This window comes from Gastrolobium bilobum, unplaced genomic scaffold (genome assembly GCF_033153095.1).
Source record: "Gastrolobium bilobum isolate Gb01-03AN ecotype WA unplaced genomic scaffold, APGP_CSIRO_Gbil_v1 utg2703, whole genome shotgun sequence".
Taxonomy (NCBI): domain Eukaryota; kingdom Viridiplantae; phylum Streptophyta; class Magnoliopsida; order Fabales; family Fabaceae; genus Gastrolobium; species Gastrolobium bilobum.
In genome coordinates, this window is record NW_026898904.1 from 92,430 (window position 1) to 110,875 (window position 18,446).

Genomic DNA, 18,446 nt, shown 5'->3' on the forward strand with positions numbered 1-18,446 from the left:
GATCTAAATTATAATCCGAGCCATTGGGGATAGATCAATTTTACCCCAATTATTGAAGTACACGAGCATTTTGGTGTGTAAATTTTAATTTGAAGAGAATAATAAAATTTCAAAAAATATATATATACGCTTTATAATTATAGTACAGTTGTCGATAAATGAAAGGGAGGGATCCAGCATAGTTACTGTACATATGACAAGGGATTAAACATCAAGGCTCTCCCATGTCATTTAGAAAAGAAAATTTAAAACGTTAAATAAAGAAAACATATTATGCGAGGTAATTGTATATTTGAGGGTTGTTCTTGTCCCTCTCTAGATATTCCCTGTCAATGAGGCTTTCGATCCTTTTCTTCAAATCAGCTGGTTTTATTGGGAATTTCAGCTGTTCAAGAAAAAAAAAAATCAATAACTAAAATAAGTATTATATCCACAAAAATCAGTTAACAGACTGCATCATAAATGATCATTTTTATTTAATCACACAACAGAATGGAGCATAATGCATTTCACAACATTGTCAGTAGCAACTCGGCACAAAATAGCTTCTTCAACAACTACGCCATCAGAGAACTATGACAACATTATTTTTTACATCGAAAAGTATTAGATACAATTTGAATTAAGAAATAATAAAAGATGGGAATGAGTTCACCTGTTGGAAGAGTTCTGTGATAAGAAGGGTATGACTAAGAACTTTTCTAGTCTTCATTATCCTCACAATAGCAGCGTCAATCTGCAATGAACCATGGCAATAATGCAAATATGTGACATCCAGTTTTACGAAGTTTTTGGTACATAAACATTTAATTCTGGTTACCAGGACATAAAATGACTAAGCATAATAGATTTCTTATGTTAGGTATAACATTATAGACGTCAAAGCACGAGTGAAAACAATGTCCCTGTTTGGTTACAGTTAGCAACTTATCCCACTTTAAATTTATAAAATTACCCTTCTCCAATTTTATTTCGATTTGTATTTGATAAGCGAGCTTTTCTTCAAACTTTCGTACCAAACCAAATAAATAATTTTAAAGACAAGAAAGAAACATTGTAACTTTAAAATTAGTTATTATTTTACTTTAAAAAATTAAGGACTTTGGTATAATTATTATTCTGATATTCATACTTTTATGCATCTTATATTCTCATCGATTTGAAAGGGTAAAAAAATGTCTTCAGGAAGATGCCACAGCACCAAATACCTGAATTCTATGCGTATCTAAAATACTGCATCAGCACCAAAAAGTGGGAAAAGCTTGAAGTGAAAGAAAATTAACCTGATACTGACGGTCTTGGAAAACTCTTTCGGTGGTGCTTGTGTTTTCCTCGACTGTCTCCTTCAACTGAATTGCATTAACCTGCAGTTCATAACATTAAAATTAGTATGACAAAAAACCCTGTATTGATAACCAGGTTCAAGACAAACATCATATCAAGTTTTTATCAAAGGGTTAAACTCTAGAAGCTGAATTAAAACACTAAAGTTCAGAATATGATTCCTATTGTTCATAAGCAATGGGGTGGTACCTTTATACGGTAAAGAGGAGCTGTAAACCCATCATTAAAAACAAATGAGTCATCTTCCTCCACATCTCTTCCCTTGGGCATCTGTTGCATGTTCATTTAAGGGGAGAAATTAGGAAATATAAAGAGCCATAATTACAAACAATTCTCGTATATTGGAAATTCTGCAAATGATTACACACCTTTTGTAGGACACGAACTTTGCCACAAGCAAGTGATTGCAGAGTCCTTTTCAGTTCCTTGTCCTCAATACCAGTAGCATCTTTGATATCTTGAAAACTTAGATTCTCAGCATCATTGAATAGCATTAGAACAACAGTCTGGAGGCAAGCAGAATTAATCAAAAATGGAAATTGTGCAATACAAGATAGACCGCAAACAAAAACGTAGATGTAACATTTTAAATAATGGTTTTTGAAAGGTCAACCTGAAATAGGGACACAGCCAACTCCTTTTTTCCTTTAGGAAACTCTGCCTTTAAGACACAGTGTCCTAATGAATTTTGCCACATCAAACGCCTTCCACTATATTTGCTTAAATAGAACTCTTTGAAAATATCCTGAAAGGATGATAAAGGAAAGGAAAGGACCATGTCAGGGAAGTCACTTAAAAAAAGTACCAAGACCCCAACAGTTAAAGGAGCATTCATCATAGCTCGTGCTGAACCTGGTAAACATTCAATTCATGAGGAAGCCTAACATCCATGGGTGGATATGTTGGCCAATACCTGCAATCATCCAAAAACTCCAATAAGATTCTCTAGAAAATAACACACAAATTATTCAATCACTGATAAGACAGAAAGGTTACCCTGTAGTCAAGACATGAACACCCATTTCAATCCCTGATGGGAGTTTTGACCTTGCCTGGGATGACTGTTTGAAGGACTCATTTATTTCTTTTGATAATTCAATGTCCTGAATTACAACAATTTTGAAAATAGTTCTGAGAAGCTGTGAATAAAAACTATAGTAATTCATGAAGTTTGTCAGATCATTATTCAAAAAGTAATCATACCAAATTATAAAACCAAGCACATGTTCTAGACTTATACAACTAGGCGAGGTTAGCTATGTGGATCCATCAACACCATTAAGCTCTACAAAATACATAAATAAATAAATTTTCATCAAAACAATTTAAATTAAGCTCTTTTTTATGGATTCTCCCAAAGTTATCTTTGTTCATCATATACCCCTTTTAATCAGACTATCTTCAACTAGATTCACTTTCCTTATTGGAGCCTCTATTAGTCTTCTGTTCACATGATTGAACCACTTCATGCGAATTTCTGTCATCTTCACTTCAATAGGTCCAACTCCAACTTTCTCCCTATGACATTTGCTCCTTCTGTACCTTTCTATCAAAGTGCAACAGGTATGATGTTCATAGCACAAAACCAAACTGGTTCTCTGATATGATGTTCTCGTCTTAATCTTCTCTTGATTACTCATTCTCACAATTTCATACAGTGGCTTGACCTTGATCCTCTTTTTTATTTTTTTATTTTTTTGGAGGAGACCTAGATCCCTTTTTAGTTTGTACAATGTTCAATGTCCTTTCTAGTCTTGTAACTAGTTATCAAAGGGTTAATTCTCCACTCATTAGTCATTTTCTTAGACCTCATCATCTCATTAACAACTTAGTATGCCAAGATATATCTTTTTCCCCTAAACAAATCCAAGTTTCAATAGATATATGTAAAGAACCAATTCAACCCAAAAACTTAAGCTGTTAAGTGAAGGCCTCTTAAATGATTTATACTATTCTCTAACACGCCCTCTCACACGAGAGCCCATTGGGCTTAAAGGGTGGACAATGCACAGGCCCACCTGCCTGTGCTAAGAAACTCCACAAGACTTAATTAATTATTAACTAAATGGGGGCGGTGAGGATCGAACTTGTGACCACTTGGTCCTCTCGGTCCAAGAGGTCCCTAGAACAATTTTCCAGAGGCGGCCGGTGGCGGCGAGAGGCAAAAAATAAGGGTTCCACTCTAAAAGCGGCAGTTGCGGAAGCAGAGCCCTCAGAATTGAGAGCTCTGATACTAAGTAAAAAACCAATTCAACCCAAAAGTTTAAGCTGTTAAGTGAAGGCCTCTTTAATGGTTTGTACTATTCTCTAACAATATATCATATAGGCAAACTGCTTTTCCATTGTCCATCACTCCATCTACTTATGCAGTTCCTTTACCTCAAAATCTCAAGTTCCCTTCAGGTCTTTTACTTTTGCTTGCCCTCCATCAAATAGCTTGTAAAAATAACTCCTCCATCTCTCCTTGATATCTTGCTCAATTAACATGACTTTTCCATCTTCATTCTTCATGCATTTCACTTTGTCTAAATATTTTGCTTTCCTTTCTATTTACTTGGCAAGCTTGTATGTCTTTGACTCTTTCCACATACCCCTTAAAAGCTTTGGCTTTCGCTTGGATAACCTCCTCCTTAGTATCTTTCGAGCAACTTGTTTTCAAATTTTCATCACTCTTCCAAAGATTAGTGTTAGAGTCATATAAAATCATTAATGTAGCCTCACTCAACAGCTTAAGCTTTTGGGTTAAATTGGTTCTTTACATGGTATCAGAGTCTCATGTCACGGGTTTAATCCTCACCTTCCCCAATTTAATTAATAATTAATTCAGTATTGTGGAGTTTCTTAGCACAGATAGGTAGGCCTCTACATTATCCACCTTTCAAGCCCAATGGGCTCTCGTGTGAGGGGGCATGTTAGAGTTATATAAAATCATTAATATAGTCTCACCCAACAGCTTAAGCTTTTGGGTTGAATTGGTTCTTTACAATTAGTACTCTCTTTCATTTTAACATTCCCTCCTTAAGTACTTTCTTCCCACTATCACGATCCTTGAGTACTTTCTAGTCACAAGGTTCATAGCTTCAGCCACCTAGTGAGAACTGGACTTGTTGGTTTTCCATATCCAATCACAGATCACAAGTTCAACCAGCTGTTGAATTAGTGGAGGTTAGATTGGTGGCTTGGCTGTCAAACATATACGGATATTCAAGACTCCCTCTAAGGTCAAATCTTTTGTTTAGACAGCAGTACTGAGTAGGATTAACACAAATCATTTGTTTCAAAATAATATGCCTCATGCTGCTCTGAGTGTTCTCTCTCTCTGAAGTATGTTTATGTGAAAATCAACTTCTGAAACAGTAAGTCATTTATTTCTGCATTGCAAGTCGCTCTTTCTCTCAAGAACATTCATTTTGGGGTTTTTGAGGAGCAATGGATCTGTCCTATATTAGAAGAGTTCCTAGTGATTCATTGCAAAGGTTTGTGGTAAAAAGAAGGAAGCCAAAATTGTGGCAGTGTGCAGTTTAAAAATTCTTTGGGGCACTTGGTTGGAGCAGAACCACATTTTTAATGTTTGTTTCCTTGCCACTAGTCTATTTTGGGACAAAGTTGAGTTTTTAACCTCTCGGGTTTGTGCCCAGGCTGTTTAAAGGATGTTTCATTCTTTGAATAGCAGAAAGATTGCACAGCCCTGCTGCATTCTTAATTTTTCTACTAAACCCTTTTCTATACTTGTGGTCGCCTCAGATATAAGTGAAAAGGATGAAGGACCACCTTTATCTTTAAAATGTTAAACAATTTGTATTTTCTCCGCATGCATTCTCTGACCTACCCCTTCAAGAAAAGGGGTTGAAAAAGGTTTCTCACCAGGTTCAAATTCCCTGTAAATTGGCAAGGCATAAAAAAGAGATGGGAAAAAGAAAAGCCTAGTTTGATGATTACCATCCACTCTTTGCCACTCAAGCATGTATGTGAAAAAAATTATAACATCTATAGGTCAAGGGTCAACAATTTGAAACAAACTTTTGAAATTAAAAATTGATTCCAAGAAACACAAATACCTTAAACATTCCTTCCAGTTTGTTTGTGAACTGGCTGCCACACTCAGTCTTCAACTGTAATAATGAAAGAAAACTGTTAATATTACTTTAAAATGTTGCCAAGGAACCATCTATTTATTCAGATGTCAAAAATGGGGAAGAAAAGCCTTAACCTTGGAGATCATAGATTTCTCCGCATCAATAGAAGCACTCTTTCCTAAAAGCAGTCTTTTTGCAAGATCTTTCTTATAGAATGCTTCAAACACATCCTTGCCCTTCAACAACAAACAATCAATCATGCCAGTATCAGTATTGAGAGAAAGATCATTAGAAGTATGATTACGCCGAGAGCCTAAATAAAAGTTTCAGGAAATAGGTTAATTATTAGCTACTCCACCATTGAAACATTGAGCATACCTGAATGAACCTGAATAACACCAGGACTTTATCAAGTGTACCCTCCAGTTCCTCTTCAGAAGTACCCTTATTACCTGCACGAAGCTTCTCATCCAAAAACTTAGCAATCAACTCTGCAGGTCGGTTCTGCCATGGAAAGATAGCATATCAGTGAGTTGATTGCAAGTCACACCACACAACAAATCCCAATTTAAGTGTAAAACAATTACTTCCAGTTTAACCTTGGAATCAATTACTTGACCTAAAAGCTTAAACTAGCTTAGGACCAAAAAGTACATGTTAGCTATTTTGACAAACCATTATGCGAGCACTCATTGAGCTCAAGCATGGATCAAGTATAGTCTGATCAACAACTGGTGCAGAAATTCAATAACAAAATTCAGAAGAACCAACATCGAACTTTAAAGTTTAAACCACTTGCTGTAAGAGACTCTAATATTGAGCCAAAAAACTATTCAACCCAAAAAGAAAAAGCAGTTAGAGCCAAATAATGGATTAGAAATTTTTCTAGCATTAGATGTGTACCTCGTATTAAAGGAATTGCTATAACAACAATGAACAATTACTGCCTAGTGGTCTTACATGGTAATAGGAGCCCTCTGCACAAGGATTTTTATTTTCTTTAATATAATGTATAGGTGAATCTTTTGCTAAGTCATTACTTCTAGAGATATGAATGCTAAATGAAATAACATTAGGATATGTTTAATTCGCTTAATGTGAAGGAACTTCTTAATTTTATCTGCTTTCCTTACAAGTTCCTTAACTTCTTATAGTGGTTTCCTCGTACAAATGATTGGCTTGTAAGAGAATGCTGAATAGATTCTATACGGGTTTTCCTGCCAACACCACAGCACCCTAGCTCACGTGTAGTTGCTTTAGGCTTCCTTTTGTCACTTCATGATCTTTGTTAAGGAAAGAGAAAACGAGAGACATTTGGGGAAATCTGTGTGTCTCAACTACACAACAAGAGACTAGATTATATAACCAAAAATGTAATAAATATAGATATAATAGTTATCTTAATTACCATAATTACATTATTCTGATTAGTCTATACAATGGACCTATATACAATTGACATGGTTTTCAACACTCCCCCTCAAAATAGAGCATGTAGGTAACCAAACTTGTTACATATATAACTTATCCGAGGACACCTCAAAGACTTAGTGAAGACATCCTACTAGTTGATCATTTGAATTGAAGTGAGTGGCGATATCTCCTTATAAGATATTCTCTCTAATGAAATGACAATCAATCTAAATGTGTTTGGTCCTCTCATAAAATATTGGGTTAGAGGAGTGCAACTTGATTATCACAAACAAGCATTGCTTGAGAAATTTCACCAAATTTGAGATCCTTAAGTAGCTGCATAAGTCAAATGAGTTCACAAGTAGCGGTCGTCATAGCCTGATATTTTGCTTGAGCACTTGAACTCACAACATTTTGTTACAAACTTTTCCAAGAAATCAAATTATCTCCAGTTAGGGCAATCTGCCCAAGAAGCATCTGAGCACCCAACAACCCGAGTAAGACCTTTATCCTCCTAGATAAGACATTTTCCTAAAGCTCCTTTTATGTGTTTGTGCATACAAATTACTGCATCTCAATTTCTCGAACAAGCAGAATTTAGGAACTTACCACACTGACTACAAATAAGATGTTTGGACGAGTGAATGTCACATAATTCAGCTTCCTAACAAATCTTATGTATTTCTTTAGATCTCAAAATGGATTCCCTTGATTTGCAGAAGCTTGACATTTGGATCAATAGGAGTGTCAACAATCTTTGCATTTAATTTAACAAAGTTGTTTCCTCAAAGATGTCCATGGCACACTTCCTCTAGGAAATTAAAATACAATCTTCAGATTGTGCCACCTCTATCCCTAAAGATATATCAAAGTTTTCCAAGGTCCTTTGCCTAAAAGTGACAACAGAGTTGTTGTTTACCTGAGTGATGTCATGATGTTCATTACCTATAATGACTATGCTATCAACATACACAATCAAATAAATGCACCCATTGACTGAATGGCAATAAAAGGCTAAGTGGTCAGCCCCACTCCGAGTCATATTAAAATATTGCACCAAAGTGCTAAAACTACAAAACCAATCCTTTAGAGATTGTTTGAAACCATATAGAGATTTGCAGAGATGACAAACTAGTCCATAAGACCCCCCCTAAGTAAAAAATCTAGGAGATTACTCCATATAGACTTCTTCAGATAGATCACTATGGAGAAGAGCATTCTTTATATTGCGAACAAATACCATTTTCACCACCAAGGAGAAGGTATCCCTGGAATCCAACCCAAAAACCTGGGTATACCTCTTTTGCCAACAGACGAGCCTGAAGACGATCCACCTGACCATCAAAGCCAACCTTGACGGTGAAGATCCATCAACAACCTACAATTGACTTCCCTAATGCGATCCGAAGTGTTATTGCTCAGAAGTACACACATTTTATCGACCATAGCTTGTTGTCATCTATAATAGGATAAACCCTCACGTGTAGTTTTAGAAATAGACATATAAGACAAGCAAAATGCAAGAGAGATTGACGATGAAAACTCAAAATAACACAGTAGGGAGAGGGATTATAAGAAGAAAAAATACCTTTTCAGATTGCAATAGGAAGGTCAACGTAAGAAGGCAACGGTGAAGTAGGAGAAAGAGTAGGTGTCGGAAAGTAAAGAATCAATTCAATCCAAAAGCTTAATATGTTAGATGAAGACCACATTAATAGTTTTTATATTATATTTCTCTAACATGACCCCTCACATAAGAACTTATTCTGCTTAATGACTGGACAATGCACAGGCACGCTTACTTGTGCTAAGAAACTCCATAATATTTAATTATTTATTAATAGAATGAGAAGCGGACAGGATCGAACACGTGACAACTTAGTCATAGGAGCTTTGATAATATGTAAAGGACCAATTCAACCCAAGAACTCAAATTGTTAGGAAAAGGCCAAATTAATGGTTTTTATATTATATTTCTCAGGAATTGGGACTGATAAAGGTGGTGAAGGTGGAAGGCTGGAAGTGACAATGATAGACCATTAATCATGAGTGAAATCTAGTGGTAGGGTGAACTTGATCGAGACTAGAGACGAATTTAGGAGTATAGGATAGGAAAACGTTAAAGAAGGGAACAAATTCACATAAGGTAACATCAGCCAAGACCATTAACAACGGAGAGTGAGAGATTACCAATGATAACCTTCTAGGGACCAAGTGTAACCAAGAAAGACAAACTTGTGGGACTAAGAGGAAAACTTACCAAGACCTGACTGAGATTATGAACAAAACAGGTAAAACCAAACATAAAAGGTGCCAAAGAATGCAAAGGTTGATAGGGAATCCAATTAATAAGGTACATAATAATCAATGGGCATCCAATTAATGAGGTCGTAAGCAATGAGAATAACATCACACCAAAATTGGAAAGGGTCAAGCCCATGAAGTAAGAGGGTTCAAGTTCTTTCAATGAGGTATCGGCTTTTGTGTTCAGCTTTGTTGAGGGTGTGAGCACAAGACATTTGGCGTAGAAAGTTATAAAAGGTTAAAAATGTTTGAAATTGATGAGACATTATTCACGCATCATCACAATATAGAATGCAGGGTGAGACACCAAATTGAGTGAAAAATTTATTAAAAAACCATTGAAATATAGAAAACAACTCGTACTGATTTTCCATAAAAAATAGAGTACATCAACATCAAATCATAAAAGTAGCTTATTTTTTTACTTCTCCTTGTTGCATTCGACATAACCCTCCTCCTTTATGCTAACTTGGGACAAGCTATGTAAACATATACAGGCGGAGTTCTAGTACAACAAAATTAATCATCAATAAAAGTGACAGAATATCTTCACCTTATAGTAGACACAATACGACTAGGACCCCAAACATTAGAATGAACTACAGGTATGCTTCCCGACAAACATGACTTACAATGCAAAGAAAACAGTATTTGGACAAACAAGGCATCAATCATTGCAGCTGAGCAAGACAAGGATGACCCGGCTAAGCATTGATAGTGAAAGGAGACTCCAAGCCAAAGCATTTGGGAAGAGCTGGAAAAGTGGTAAAGGCCATTGGCCTCATATATAATACCAATAGTCATTCCCAAACTCCAGTCTTGCAAAACAATAGTTACTTTAGTAAAGGAGATGAGACAGCCAAGAGAACAAGTTAAACGGCTAACAGAAAGGAGATCAAATGGAGAACCAGGGACATAAAGCACACCACAACTGAGAGGGAAGGAAAAGGATGGACAGTACCAACCCCTTAGGATTATGTTTTGGATCCATTAGCCAAGGTTATAGTGGGCAAATAACCAAATGACGAGAGACCAACAATTACTTGTATACGGCTATACGCAACAAAGGCATTGAAGTTGGAGTCCTAACATTTCTCAAACCACCGGAGGAAGATGGCAAGGCTGCTGGTGTTGTGGCAGGACATGCGAATGATGCAACGAAGTCAGGTGGAGTAGTCTGGGAAATGTTGGTTGTGCAAATAGGACATCCATGGAGAGTCCAACACTTGAGAATAGTGTGCGTAAATAAGTGGTAGTTATCAAACTGAGGATGAGAGCAACTAGACTTGCATGAACAACCATGATTGCCACTTTGAGCTACGAGAACATAGGAATTGACTAATGCAAGAGCAAGGGGCGCATCCAAACCAGATGGTAGTTTGGATACAACACGTAGCAATGAGGACTCTATTTTATTAATAGCACGAGATAACGACGCAATCGCCCTATAGATGCGCGTAGCAACCCCTTCCGCGATTTCTGCTTCACATGACAATTTGCAATAGCGACCGTAATCACAGCCCAAATTGCATGGATCGCGCCGTAACAATATAGGATGGGCAAATCTCATCTTTGCCCCTATATAACTGGCATCCTATATGCAATATAAAGGAAGTAAAACCAACTTTCGACCCTTTTTCTATAATGTTACAATCGGAACCCTATCATGCTTTCTATCCCTTGACACTATAAGTCTCCACTCTCTATCCATAATCTTACAGCAAATAAGTGAGCCATCAATATCCGGGATTTGGGTTGAGGATTCGTCATTAGATTCAGTCATATAGATCCTAATTATAAAATATTCCTTTCATGTCAGCGGGAATAAATGTAACAGACTAATGCAAAAGATTTATTGACCGATGTTCCAAGGTTAATAAACAAAGGACATCATATAGGATTTTAGCAAAAGAAACATTATATTATTTCTAAAGTAAAACAAACTTATAATTTAACTTTTTTTTTATGTAATCACTATGTTCATTCTTGATTTTCCTGCAATCATCTTCTTCTGTCTCACTAGCAACATCACAAGTCCACATGTTAAACCTAAATAAATTAACATACATAGTTTTGAGTAGAACAAAGAGAGTTTTGGTGTTGAGTGCCCTGATTAACATTACATAGTTGTAATTTACTAAGCAACAAGGAAAAACCACCACGAGTTGACCCAAAACTTATACACTGAAGCTATCTATCTTGAGGCATGTCATCATGTTAGAGTATAGAAACTACCCAACACAAAAGCTGCAAATCACAATGGAAAAGTATATAGTACCTGACGAAGATTGATAAGATATTCAAATGCATCTTTAATTGTGTTGCTGAAAGCTTCATTTTTTAAGAAGCTTTCTTCCCATATTGTGTCAAGAGAAGCCTTAAATTCTAGAAGGGATGAGACCATATCTTTATCTTTCTCCTCATCCATTACAATGCCCTGCCCTGTTCTCCTGATGTATGAACTAAGGGCCAGTTTCAGTGACTCAAGGGCATTGACCCTTGAAAAGAGTGAGTGCATTCTCTGAAGGTCTTCAATACGATTCCCATCCATAAGCATAGTAAAACCCTGTAAGGAAGACAAAAGTAAAGAAAAGGGAGAAAAAATTGCAAAGGAAATATTCCGCCAGACAAAAAAACTAGAAGTTGTTATTAATTAGAACCTTATCAAGAATGGCAGGTATATGACGTTCAAGAAGTTGCTTTTCTGCGGTGGCTATCAATGGTTTCCTGGTACTTGCATCCAAGTAGATCAAACATCTTTCATGTTCCTCTTGCAATCTTGTCTGCAAAAATGAGAACCCAAATATATCCCTTCAGTAAATAGAATCTGGGACATGGGATGTGGTTGAATATGAAAAGAAAGATAAATTAAATGGTCAGATAAAAATCTGACAGGCCATGGCATGATCCATTTGTTAAATAATTACAAAGTAGCACATAGGAATGTCAATAATTAAAGTCAAGAATATTATACAAGTAAGGGAAAAGAAGCACCTCCACATGCTTCAAGTAATCTGGAGCATCTGATTGCTGCATGTATTTCATACCTTCAGCAGCATAAAATGCAGATGTGCATTCAAGGAATGGTTTCTCGAAGCTTTCTGTATAAATTCCCAGAGCAGTAAACATTTTCAAAAGATGGTTTAGAAGAGTTCTATCCACTGCTTCACCACATCTGAAACATCAGACAAAAACTGAAAAATGTAAGACATAGAGAAGAAGAATTAAACAGCCTTATACATACACATATGGATCACTCAGCAAAATCAAATCAAACACACAAGTAAAATTGAGGAAAAACAAGATTGATTGTATTGAAATTATCCAATGAGTAGAGACACTTTAACTCTGTTGGAACATTACAAATGCAGAAATACAAATAACAAGACATTAATGGCTGAAACAGCCTTGGAACAATACGAAAGAAACACCAAGGGACCCCAATGGTACCCTTCCTCTCACTATTGCCCCCACTGAAGTTCATACTATGCCTATCCCCTACAATTTCCATTACCCCCCCCCCCCCCCCTCTATAACTATTTCCACTCATTCTCTCTTTTGTAACTAACTTTCATGGACTCTCCTGCAGTGTTGGATCTGGGCCCACTTGTCATAGCCCAACAATACTCCCCCTCCAAGAAACTCACCTTGTCCTCAAGGTGAAGGAAGAGACCAAGATCCAGTGTGAGAGAACTCTCCCCTGGATCCCATTGCTTGAAGCATAATGCTCTGTTTTTAATGGCATTTTTGCCCACAAAACAAATTCTTTTGGAGGCTCCATTAACCTAGTGTGTTTCAGCCATAAAGGAAAATCCCACACATGTTGCATCCCTTTTAACTGATCCCCTAATTCTGACCCATGTAGCTTGCTTTTGCCTTGGCCCAATAATATTTTCAGCACCCAATTCATAGATTTAATAACTATAATTTTTGTGTCTTGGGTAGAGCCCATTTTATTTCCTTCCAACCACACCTTTTGGGCCTGGCCCATTATGTTGCTCACCTGAACCTTGTTGCTAACAGGTACCACCAATTCGTCTTCGTCCTTTTCTTTCTCTCCTTCTTCTTCCTCATCTTCTGGTTTTTGTTGTTCTACTTCTGCTGCATTTTCTTCTCCTGCTGCTTCATCTTCTTCTTTCGCTTTTGCCGCCTCTTCTTCTGCAACTGCTTCTTCCTCTGGTCTTTCTTCTTCTTTAACCTCTGGTCTTTCTTCTTCTTTAACCTCTGTTCTTTCTTCTATTCTTTGTAGGTGTGTACAACTCCTTTCAGCCTTAACATGAAGATAGATCTGCAATCTGAGTTTCTCTTTCAAAACCATGAGCTCTACTCTCTGGTTGTGGGAAACATTCCCTCCTCTGTTTCTCTCATTACTGTCATTATTCCCCGCTCTTCTCCTCGCATCAGCATCTGCTTCACAATTATCAAGCCTCGTTAATGCTTCCAGAACCGTCTCACGAAGCTTACGGAAGCTCTCTTCCATTTCACCCATTCGCTCCTCCAAACGATCAAAGCTCTTCTCCACATTAGTCAATCTGTGTTCCATTTTTTTTTTCCTTTTTTCCTTTTTTTTTATAGATCTGTACTAGAAAGCACCTCCGGGATCAAAGATACTCCAATACCAAATGATGAAACCAAATCCAACACACAAGTAAAATTGAGGAAAAACGAGATTGATTGTATTGAAAATTATCCAACGAGCAGAGACACTTTAGCTCTGTTGGAACATTACAAATGTAGAAACACAAATAAGAAGACACTAATGGCTGAAACAACCTTGGAACAATAAGAAAGAAACACCAAGGAACCCCAATGGTACCTTTCCCCCAATGAAGTTCATACAATGCCTATCCCCTACAATTTCCATTACCACCCCCCTTCCCCCGCCCCCTTATAACCATTTCCTCCCATCCACTCATTCTCTCTCCTCTAACTAACTTCCATGGGCTCTTCTGCAGTGCTGGATCTAGGCCTACTTGTCATAGCCCAACAATCTTGAGAAGAGAAAACTACCATCAAAGTATATAGATGCAATCAAGGATATGTTTGATGGTACTACTACATGTGTGAAAGCTTGTAATGGAACATCAAATTATTTTCCTGTCACGGTAGTTGTACATCAAGGTTATGCTCTAAGTCCTTATCTTTTTGCCTTAGTTATGGATGAACTAACAAAAGATATTCAAGAGGAAGTGCCATGGTGTATACTTTTTGCATATGATATTGTGCTTATTGATGATACCAAGGCCAGTGTTAATAGAAAACTAGAATTGTTGAGAAACAAGTTGGAGTCTAAATGATTTACGTTAAGCCGGAGCAAGACTGAGAATATGAAGTGTGAATTTTCTCTGACAGGAGATAGAGACCAAGATTCTGTGCATCTGCTTGGACAAGAGGTACTCAAGAAAGATGCTTTCAGATATTTGGGATCAGTTTTGCAAAAAGGTGGAGAGATTGATGAGGATGTAAATTATAGAATAGGAGCAGGGTGGATGAACTGACGTAATGCATCTAGCTTTTTGTGTGACCGTAAAATTCCCTTTAAGCTAAAAGAAAAATTTTATAGAACAGCAGTAAAGCCTGCAATGTGATATGGAGCTGAATGTTGATCAGCACATAGGCAACATGAGCATAAAATGGGAGTAGCGGAAATGAGGATGTTAAGGTGAATGTGGGGTTATACGAAGTTGGATAAGATAAAAAATGAAGATATTCAAAGAAAGGTGGAAGTAGTACCGGTGGCAGAAAAGATGACAGAACATAGATTGAGGTGGTTTGGGCACGTAATGAAAAGGCCCTTGGATACTCCTATACGAACAAAGGTTTGTTACCAAGAGCTTGACATAAAAGAGAGGTAGAGGTAGAGGTAGACCGAAACTTACTTGGAGAAAAGTAGTAAAACAAGACTTGATGGAATGGGATATAGATTGGCGGACGGTGTGTCTTAGGATGGAATGGAGAAAAGCTATAAACATGGTGGAGGGTTAGACCCATTTTTATTCCTATATTCAAAACGGTCCCTTTTTAATCCTTTTACTCTTTATCTCCCTCCTCTCTTTCTTCTTCCTTCTTCTCTTTTATTCCACTTTTCCTTTCAATCTTTTTCTCCTACCTATTTATTTATGTGTTTTTCTTTTCCTTTTTTCCCTGTATCCCTTTTCATGTTATTTTATTTATTTATTTATCTATTTATTTTTAATTTTTTTATTTCTTACCTTCTTATTCTCTTCTGTCCTCCTATATATTCTTATTTTTATTTTATTTTAACTTGTTTTTCCTTGTAAATGTGTACTCCTTTTCTATGGATAATATTATATATATATATATATATATATATATATATATATATATATACACACTTAAAGTTCTTTTTTTCACAATCTTTCCATACTATTTTTTGGGTTCATCTACCACTGACCCCAACTAGTTTGGGATAAAGATGTTGTTGTTGAAGAGAGAATATTTAATGATTAAATCAGACAAAATGATCACAGTACAAAAAGAAGTATCTATAGTCCTGGCATATCACCCACCAAATACATCATTAGATTGAGGCCGCTCAAGTCAAAATTATTTACTAAATCATCTCTTGCACACTAGCCATTAAGGCATTAACAATGGCACCAAATATACCTTACAACAGAAAAACTACAAGCCTAAACAAAATATGTTTGATTAATATTTTTCCTCATAAGCAAAAGTTTCAGAAAATTACATCTTAGGGAACTTACAATTGTGAAACTTTTTATATCCATAACTACTGATAGGGACCAAAGAACCACTCGTAAGTGAAATGAAATAAACATGTTGAAATGTTCCTTACGTGAATGTTTCCCGTATTTCTTACAATCTTAGTTCAACACATTTTCCAGCTCTAAAGGAAAGGATAAGGAAATAAAAATGTGGAGGGAGGAACTTGTTTATTCCTGACCTTAAAATATAGGAGATGGATATTGATCGTCATCAATTTATTGCTACAAGCAAGCATATTCCGCAAGTATGCATTTCATTCAATGCAGAATCAACAACATAAATTTTGATCAGGAATGAGGGTGGAAAGATAAAACCTTCAATTGAAAGCAGAGAGAAAAACCAACCCAAAAAAAAAATTAAACTGTATAAATGCATGCATGAATACAAGAACACGTGAAGAATAAACTGCACATATACAGTTTAACAGTCATTTATAAAACTGGGATTGCAAAACATGGATTTACCTTTCACTTTCAATCATTCGTAGAAGACCAGTAACAGTTTTGTGTTCTACTTCGGGAGATAGTGAAAGATGTTTGCGGAAAAGTTGCAAGCCCATGTCCCATAATGACCGCACATTTGATGTTTGCTTCACATACGTCCTATCCAGATACAAGGCTATACCACGAATCATCAACATTTGGTCACAAAGATCCTGCCAACATCTCTCAACTAGGGATAGAAAAACAATCAAATCTGGGCTTTGGCCAACTAAAGAATGCAGCGCTGCAGATATGTGCGCTTCACACTCCTTTTCAATCCGTTGATAAAGATTTCCCCCCATTTTGTAAAGGCACAGATCACTTACTGCCTGTGAACAAGAATTATGAGTTCGCCATGAAACTCTAATGAACTAATGTTCAATGAATATTCATAGAACTAAATCAATTGTATTACCAAAAATAATAAAAATAAAAGGGTTTTCCATGATTACCTGATAAAGCTTCTCCAAGTCACAAGAATCAGGTTGCTTCAAGAATATAGCACAAATAGCTGACTTCAATTTCGCCCATGTATCCTCCTCAAAATTTGGGGGCAATGTTGGTTTACCTTTACAAGAAAAACCGAAAGTTTGAAAAGAGAATATAGTGACCACCCTATTCATAAGTTAAATATTTAATATTTACAAAAATACTGTGTCAATGCAATGCATTAAAAAAAATGAAACTAGGAATATATTTCAAAGGAAAATAAACTTGTGGTATTTAGGTTATTGCTTTTGTTGATTGCCATGTTTTATATGTGTGTTCAACATAATCATATTACAAAATAGACAAGAAATTTTAAAGGTCAAGGCACAGAATCTGGATGGAAGTGGTTGATAGATATCTCAAAATCAAGCTTAACTGTAGTCGGACCTACAACTGCCATTTTAGACCAGGACAAGTTAATATCAGTGTCAGGAGAGGAGATTCAGTGAGTTAATTAATTCAGTATTTCTTTTTACAATCTGTTTCAGTTTCTATCATAAGGCAACAACACATAGGTCCACAAGATGATTCTATCATGAAAAGAAGGACAACGGAGATTAATATAGCTAACTTGAATTATCAAAATAGATATTTTCGCAAGAATCAAAAGACTCAATTAGTAGCATCTACAAAACAGAATTTTCTCAAATCTGCAGAAGCTGAAGAGAGTAAAGTAAGAAAAGAGGCAACATAGAATGAATGGGTACTACCTTTGTGGAGCTTGATGAGGAGCTTCTTGGCGGGCTGAGGAGGAGTGGCTTTCTTGCGGGACAAATTGGTGGCGATGAGGGCAGGCGCATTGGGGTCATCGGGGTCGAAAACGGTGTCGTCGGAGTGATGGCGGTGGTGAAGGCCGTTCCTGGAGTCGACGGAGACGGACTTGGCCTTCTTCATTGGCGGTGAGTGAGTGGCTGAGCGTTTGGAATTGGTGGAGAGAGACATCAACACCCTCTCACAAAGACTCAGATTAAGATCAGACAGAGATCGCAACAAGATACACAACTCAACTCTCTCTTTTTTTCATTTTTCTTTTTTTATATCGATTATTTATTTTTTTCAAGATTTTTTTTAACCTGATTCATTATCAGTAAAATATTTACTTTCGTTTTCCCTTAAAAAAAATGGAAGTAGGTTATTTTTTATAAATTGTAATTTTTTTTATTTGCGTTGATAATTTTTCTCAATAAACTCTGCTATTTTACAATAATCAAATGAAAATTGTGGCCAGTTAGAACTCTCACGGAGGCGTTTCGCATAGGAATTTTTTTTTTTATGAGGAAAATATATTTACTAAAATAATGATAAGAAAGTCAATTTGATAGAAAAGTTTAAAAAAAGATGTTTAGTTGACCGAAATATTACCAGAAAAATTTATTTAAATTTACAAAATCTATGTTTGGAAGGAACTTCGCTTCCACTTTTCTGATTATCTCAAAATACCACATCTCAAGTAGTATTTTGTAACAGAGAATTTCACTTACAAATCAACACCAAAGTCGTTTCTCAACCATCCCATCCTATTTGTCTAGTATTTTTTCTTTTCAAAAACTTGAACTAAATATGATATTTTTCAATACCCACCCGCACT

General features: G+C 36.3%; 1 protein-coding gene across 1 annotated transcript; it reads right to left on the minus strand.

The window, feature by feature from the left end:
- Positions 1 to 132: 132 nt before the first annotated feature.
- On the minus strand, positions 133 to 17,846 carry LOC133285284 (cullin-4-like). Its single transcript, XM_061482495.1, has 17 exons — positions 17,569 to 17,846; positions 16,822 to 16,937; positions 16,352 to 16,698; positions 12,132 to 12,312; positions 11,798 to 11,920; positions 11,416 to 11,703; positions 5,799 to 5,924; positions 5,555 to 5,656; positions 5,403 to 5,456; positions 2,341 to 2,447; positions 2,197 to 2,257; positions 1,958 to 2,089; positions 1,713 to 1,850; positions 1,534 to 1,614; positions 1,284 to 1,364; positions 656 to 736; positions 133 to 385 (listed from the first exon to the last, which is right to left on the minus strand). Exons 1-17 carry the CDS (start codon positions 17,798 to 17,800, stop codon positions 272 to 274), a joined length of 2,364 nt encoding a protein of 787 aa, XP_061338479.1. The 5' UTR covers positions 17,801 to 17,846; the 3' UTR covers positions 133 to 271.
- Positions 17,847 to 18,446: the final 600 nt, after the last annotated feature.